General features: G+C 47.3%; 2 protein-coding genes across 2 annotated transcripts; one reads left to right on the forward strand and one right to left on the reverse strand.

The window, feature by feature from the left end:
- Positions 1-340: 340 nt before the first annotated feature.
- FOIG_16248 (uncharacterized protein) lies at positions 341-2,278 on the reverse strand (the record flags this gene model as incomplete). Its single annotated transcript, XM_031217682.1, has 1 exon — positions 341-2,278. One exon carries the CDS (start codon positions 2,276-2,278, stop codon positions 341-343), a length of 1,938 nt encoding a protein of 645 aa, XP_031052617.1.
- Positions 2,279-5,933: 3,655 nt separating this feature from the next.
- FOIG_16249 (uncharacterized protein) lies at positions 5,934-6,113 on the forward strand (the record flags this gene model as incomplete). The annotated part of the gene is made up of 1 exon (XM_031217683.1): positions 5,934-6,113. The coding sequence occupies one exon, from the start codon at positions 5,934-5,936 to the stop codon at positions 6,111-6,113; it is 180 nt and encodes a 59-aa protein (XP_031052618.1).
- Positions 6,114-7,206: the final 1,093 nt, after the last annotated feature.

Consider the following 7,206-nt stretch of genomic DNA (forward strand, 5'->3'; position numbering starts at 1 on the left):
GGCCCCGTTTATGTAGAAGCCGAAACGGCTTTGCCGAAACACCGGCATCTGAACAAAGTGACCTCCCTTCCTGCGTCCATAATATACAGAAAAGTTGGGACTTTAGCGAAAAAAAAAAAAAAAAAAAAAAAAAAAAGTGCGACAAGCATTGCGCAGAGAAGTATTAAAGTTGATGGGAAAGAAACTTTGCATGAGTTGACAAAATTCGGTTGTGTTCTTGAGTCGACAGCATGCCATGTATGAGTCCTTAAGGTGAGACATGAAACAAAGGCTGTGGCTTGACATTGAGATGTGATGGCTAGCTGGAGATGTGGCATGGGGGAAGCTCAAGTTGGCGATTTTAGAAGAACGACGGCTTCGTGAGGACACGATATTCGACATAGTCTTCGCCATCAATGTTAATAATGGTACCTTGAGACACCAATTTTCCAGTAAATGGACCATTGGCCTTGCGCTCATACTTGACTCCGCTGTACATCTTTGCATCTTCGGCCCTTGCTCTCATCGGAAGGCTTTCCTGGCGGGCCCAAACCTTGTTGAGACGTTGCATTTCCTTTCTCTCGTGCAGTTGCTGCTGGCCGTTAGCAGCCAAAGCGGGAATGGCAGCGGCAGCGGCAGCTGCTTGGGCTGCTGCTGCTGCAGCCCGCTCATGGTTGGCAGCCAGGAGGTGGGCACGCTCCTGGGCAAGTTCAACACGGGTAATCTCACGCTCAGCCAGAGCCGAGGTTAGTTCAAGAGCGTTGTTGCTCTGTGGTATCCTACTCATGGCTGGACGAGGAACTGGGGGAGGTTGAGGGGTGTCAACCTCTATAGGTGCCTGACGTGCCGGACGTGCTTCGCCCCTGGTTGCCTCGACGCGGTGGCTTTGACGTAGTTCATGCCCACCAAAGCCTAACCGTCCAGTCCGATCGGTCTCTTCAACATAAGCAGCCGGCTGACGATGCAGAGCGGGTGCATCAGACAAGGGAGTTGGAGCTTTGTAACTTGTTTCCGCAACCCTAGCTTGTGCCTCGTATACAGCTTTGGTCTCATTTGCGATTTTTTCCTCCGCTGTTTCTCCACTGTCAATCTGCCATTGACGCACGCGGCAATATTCCTTCACCTCGTTCCGTGCCAGAGACCGCAGGTGTGGTTCAAAAGCAACCTCCTCGTATGCTATCCAGAGAGCGCCGGCTCCAGTAGGGAAGTTTCCGTCAACGAACCGTCCGTCACGGGTTTCTCGCACTAGCTTGGCATGGAACATACCATTCTGTCCCAAAATCCCGTACACTGCGTGACGATTCTTTGGGTCTGGTTCATCAGACTTTGCCCAATGACCAAGAAGAATTCGAGTAGGTCGGGTGCCCGGAAGGGGGTAAATGGCATTTCGCACAGGTTGTGGTCCGCCGGGTGCTGTTCGGATGGGTGTGTTGATCACAGGACCGTTCGAGGAAACAGTATTAATACGGTTAAAATCCCCACTTCTCCTCCTCCTCTTAGGATCGCGACTCTGCTGCAGATGGTCAGGCAGTTCGACGCCATAAGCAATTTGAGGTGGATTGGTGGCGTTCTCAGCGGTAAGGTTTAACTTGGCACGACGCATGGCTTCCTTGACTGCAGCTGTCTTGGCAGCAACTTGTTCCGCCTCGGTCTCTTCGGTCCCCAGACTGTCGGCGCGGATCTTGACGTACTCCTTGACTTCAAGATGATTCAAACCTACAAGGTGCTTCAAGAACACGATTCGCTCAACGGTAACCCAGCATCCACTAGGCCCTGGTGGCAAGGGGTACTCATCCGAAATAGTTTCTCCAGCTATTGTGGTGGGCTGTACTCGAATTCGTAGGCGTTCGCGAATATCTATGAAGCCAATGACGGCATGTTTAAGGTCCTCAGTAGGGCCGGGTGAGTCTCTCCAATAGCCTAAGATAACACCCTTCGCTCTTCCTGTCCTCGTTTGGGGAGCTTTGGCTCTTGTGACAGCCGCAGGTGGTTGTCGTTCATCTGAAAGGGACCTTAGCGGCCCCATTTTGCTTTCGCTCAGGTCATGGAAGACGGAGGCGCGCTTCCGTTTAGGATAATAAGAAGCGACCGGCTTATCGTCAGCGTCGGCCATGGTCTCATCCTCAGGACCAGATGCTGGCCGAAGGGGACATGACTTTCGGGCACTATTAGTGCGTACTCCCACAATGATTTCGTCCTCAAGTTCGTTAAAGTCGACACTGGAGGCGGAGTGGACAGTGCTCGCGAGTTCACTAAGTTCGCTAAGTTCGCTTTCAATCTCTCCGTCTTTAATCGACATGTCGCGACCGTTCACTGATCTGTAAGTTAGGGTTAGCTGTTGCTCATTGGCTAGCATTATATTCTGGAACGTAAGGCAGTATAAGAGGTGCATCGGAGAAAGCCAACTGTTCCTAAACTCGAGCAGAAAGCTAGATTCCTGAGAACCGCTCGATCGAACAAAAGGCATCATGCCTAAAAGCAGAGAGATATTTGCGTTGAATCTAACAAAATTCCAAATAAATCACGTAGTTGAGGTTTGTTAGGGCGATGAAGCCCCGACGTGGTTGCAGGGGTGTATAATGGCTAGCACGACAGGGAAGATGACAAAGTTACTGGGGCAAGGATGTGAGACCAAAAGGGAGAACCCATAGTTGAAGGACAGAGAGGTGATGTACAACTGACTGCAACTGGCTGGGTTCACAACTGAGGGTGACTAAGAGATGACAACAAGGTCCTCTTATTCAATTCAAGTTCAATAGGAATAACAAGGTCAAGAACTCATGGGAAAGGTTCTGTATGTTGAGGGGAGAAAATGCATGTAAAGAGTGCAGAAACAAGACGAAAGTATGGGGAAGGAAAGAGGATTTGAGCTAGGATAGATGAAGAGAGAAGGGAAGAAAATCGCTGCTGCCAGTTGCCATGAAGGGGGAAGTTTGCAGTTGCAGTTGTAGCAGTGATTCAGTCAGTCCCTGTTGGACAACATTCGACACCGCTTGGGATTAAGTGTTTTTTTGTTCTTTTTTTTCTCTCTGTTTGTGTGTGTATGTTATTTTTTGATTGATTTGTCGACGCTGATTTAGAGTCACCGTCTCTTTGAGGAATGAAGATGAGATACAGTCAGGCCAGATGCGGTCAACAACAAATGCCCTCGTGTCGACAAATCGGGCAAATGCCAACTAATTTAGGCCGTGACCCTTGCCAGAAGCCACGCCACTCACCCACCCGCTCAATCATTTGACTGGCTGAGAACGCGAAGACATGATGGCGAAGCAGTTCAATATGACATGGTTGTTGTAACGAAATTGGGGAAGTGGGTTGGGAAACGAGAGGATAGGTACATGAGAAATAGGCAATGAGAGCTGGAATAATGACTTGCCTTGGTGATGCGCTTCTAGCAACACTTTGTGCAGCAATAACTGGTGACCTTCCATTAATAGTACTATTAGTTGAGGGCTCGGTTGCAAGTGATAGCGCGCGCCCCTTGACGACTGGGGCCGAAGTCGATGCAAATGATAGTGGTGATCGCGGCATGGTAAGTGTTGATGCGACGAGGCGCTGAAGTCAATCATACCCCCGTTGTAACATTTCTAGGCGCGGTCTCAGTAGCAGGGCTCTTGAACTCTTCGGAAGAGCTGATGATGAGAGGCGAGTGATGTGAGCTTATATGGCGCAATAATTGCTATTAAGTTAATCAGATTGGATTGATGAAGATGCGATTGCGCTGATGGTTGGGGAAGACGAAAAATTGAACAGGTAATGGCGATGGCGCGTTTCCGACATTTGAATTTACTAAATAAGGGGGATTTAATCTCACCCGTCCCCTCCCCCTAGTGTGTTACCTCAATAGTAACTACAGGACAATCTGACCACTCCACTGCAAGTCTACAAGGGGGCCCCTGCAAAATGTATATACGTAGTTGTCGTTTTGAAAAAAGTAATTTAAATTATTTTTAATACAGTCAATGTCAGGTTCAGTTTCCACGTGCAAAGTTTAATTTTTCTCTTATGCCTGCTAAAACAGTAAAGTTACAAACTTTTATTGGGAAACTGAACCTAAAAATGTCTGTACATCCCGGAAGGGTCTCCTGTAAATATCATTCATTCATTCGGCTAGGAAGGGCCAAACTAGCCTGCGGTGTGGTGCAACGGCCACACGGCCACACACACTGGCATGAAATCACCTCGTATTCTCATTATGGAGTCGTTTAATAATACAGTGGGATGCAAAAAGTATTTGCAGGTGTGTAGGTAGGTCTGATGCTTGGAAGCTAGACAGGGGTAGCTTGTCAGGTCCTCAATACCTTATATTACACTTAAATCAGGGGATATCCTAGTATTAGGTATCTAAACAAAGCTAAGTTACTAACTAGAGGAGCTAGGGCGACTTACACACCTGCGAATACTTTTTGCATTCCACTGTATGGAAATGGTGAGGCACGCATCAGATCAACCAGTTGAGTAGTTTCTTCTGTTCGCTTGGCAGCAGGCAAGCCTGTTAACGACAAATCCCTGCTATACCCTATCAAAACCTCCGGAGTCCCTCCCCACTGAACCACATGGTATATTGAGACCGGCAGTTATCTATACCTAGCAAATACATAGTGCACTGGCACTGCAGTCGCCCGCATGCAACTGTCAGGTAACGGCAGTTCACCTTTCCATCTGGTTGGTTTAGCATTTTAGCTCCACACAGCAAATCAACGATCAGGAATAATCTTCAGGTCCAGTTTGACTGTGCCGCAGATCATGTCGGAGAAATTACAGATTGGGAAACAGATGCACGATTAGGTCATCATTGCAGTTACGTTATAAGGATAAGACATATTGGGTACCAGTGCTACACTATAAGCTCAAGCTCGCATAATTGTCGATCTCTTACAGTCGTGAGACCCAACTTGTGGCAGCTGAAATAAGCCCCTCTGAATATTAGACCTTGAACTCCCCCGCACGAAAGAAAAGTATTTTTGTGACGACTTCAAACATATGCTGAATTTGCAGAAATTTTATTTGTCGTCCAAGTAGAATGTACCTTCGTTGGGCTGACGAGAGTCATCTAACAATGGATTCTCGTTCGATGCCAGTGGACAGCTCATCCCGCTCGGTTGAGATTCGTGTCATTCTCCTCACTTTTTCCATCTTATCCACAATCACTGTCGCGTCACGGATTTACGTGAGATACAAGGTGCTTCGCTCTCTCGGCTGGGATGATAGGGTCATGGCCGCTGCCCAGCTCCTTGCCATTGGGTCTGCAGTGGCTATCGGTTTAGGTAGGCTTCAATTCGCCATTGCCTTCTCAAAGTTCTAGATCGCTAACCTGGGTGCAGAGAACAATTATGGACTTGGTCATCACACTTGGGAGCAGTCCAGGGAAAATTACGTCGCTTACATAAAGGTCAGTTTCATTTTGCTTCCACGCTTTGGAACTCGTGCTTACTCCATGCCAGGCATTTTATGCATCCGTCATCATATACAACGTCGCGATGTGCCTCGTCAAGATCGGAATCCTACTGCAATATCGAAGAATCTTTGCCATACCGATCTTACAGGCTTTGACATTCTACGGGCTAGTTATTATGGTCGCCTGGACTATTACAATTGCCTTTCTCAATGCTCTCATATGTGTACCGGTCGCGAAGTTCTGGAACTCAACAATGCCTGGCCATTGCACCGATCCTCTGACAGTATGGTATGTCATGGCTGGATTTAATCTAGTCACTGACATTACTGTATTCTGTATGCCGTTGCCTGTTATTGGAAGTCTGAACCTTCCGAGGAGACAAAAGATTATGCTCTTGGCAATCTTCAGCATTGGGTTCTTGTAAGCCACTGTTACTATTCTTTGGTGCTCTTAATAACCTGTATAGGACCTGCGCTATCTCGATTTATTGTATCTACACCTTGAAAACAGCAGCTTTAACAAAGGACCCTAATTGGGATAACGTTGATGCCGCGATATGGTCGTTTCTGGAAGTCACCTTGGCTATTATCACATCATGTCTACCGAACCTTCGACCATTATTCTCCAAGCTCATGCCCAAGGTCTTCGCGTCTTCTTTCGGTCGAGGCGACCGTCCATATGTCTATGGATATACTCCAACACACAGCAGTCAAAATCTGAGTACGCCGCGACTTAGAACAGAAGATCTGAGCAAGGACTCAATGGATGATACAACCACCTTGCGTAAGGATGAAGTCCCACTTTCATCAATCAGTCATCGATGTTATTCTCGAGGCTATCCGGGTGTTAGCGTCAGTATTAAAGCTGAACAAGGGCAGAGCCAGAGCGATGAGACGCAGAGCCCTCCAGAGCCAAGTTTACCAATTTATGGGGGGATTAAAGCGATGACTGTTGTTACACAGGAAGTTGTAGTAGAAGAGGGTTGCAGATGATGAATGGAGTCATGGCAGACCGAGTGATAGTGATGCAACTCCGAGAGAATTCGATCTGTATAATAGCCGCAATACTGAAACGTTGTTCTGTCGCTTATGAGATACGCATACTTTAGCACTACCATAGTAAGCTCTTTAATGTAATCTTAATACACTTTTATTTGCTTCTAGCCATTATTACCTTGCCTTTTTCTCACTGTAAGTACTAGACTCTAAAGCTTGGGGTAAGCCTTAGTTGTAAGTCTCTGGATTAGGAAGTTACGCTGACAGGCGGAAGTCTCGGGCCTTTGGCACCTTAGCTCAGTTGACGCTTTCGGGATAGCAATACGATTTAATTCTGGTCTCTTCTCGCCACAAGGTGATTTTACTCGTACCGATACGAACAGGTAATACCTGTATAAGCATTAGGCCTAGCATCCCCTTTGAATGAAGGGATAAGCTACTGAAGAGAGGGGTCGGCGTAAGAGATAATACGAGCAAAAGCCCCAATATTTGTGGAACCGGCAACACCAGAGAGCGAACACGAGAGTTTGAGTTTGCAATTACTATTTATTCTAAACTAGTACCCGTTGGCTCGAGCCGGAGGGGGCCACTAAGCAAGCTTAGTTGGGCACAAAAGTCCGGGACAGTCACAAAAGGGTGGGACAGACGGATCACACTAAATTTTGGGTGGAAAAGTCACATATGTTACGATCCTAGCGGTTACGTCACGTGTACCCCACATTTTTCACCAATCACGCATGATCATTACAGACTAAGAGATTCCATTCGTGACCGCCAAGATCCGGTCACGACAGTCACTTTGAAAACACCAGTGATTCTCGGAATCACATAGTG

The sequence above is a fragment of the Fusarium odoratissimum genome (assembly GCF_000260195.1).
Source record: "Fusarium odoratissimum NRRL 54006 unplaced genomic scaffold supercont1.70, whole genome shotgun sequence".
Taxonomy (NCBI): domain Eukaryota; kingdom Fungi; phylum Ascomycota; class Sordariomycetes; order Hypocreales; family Nectriaceae; genus Fusarium; species Fusarium odoratissimum.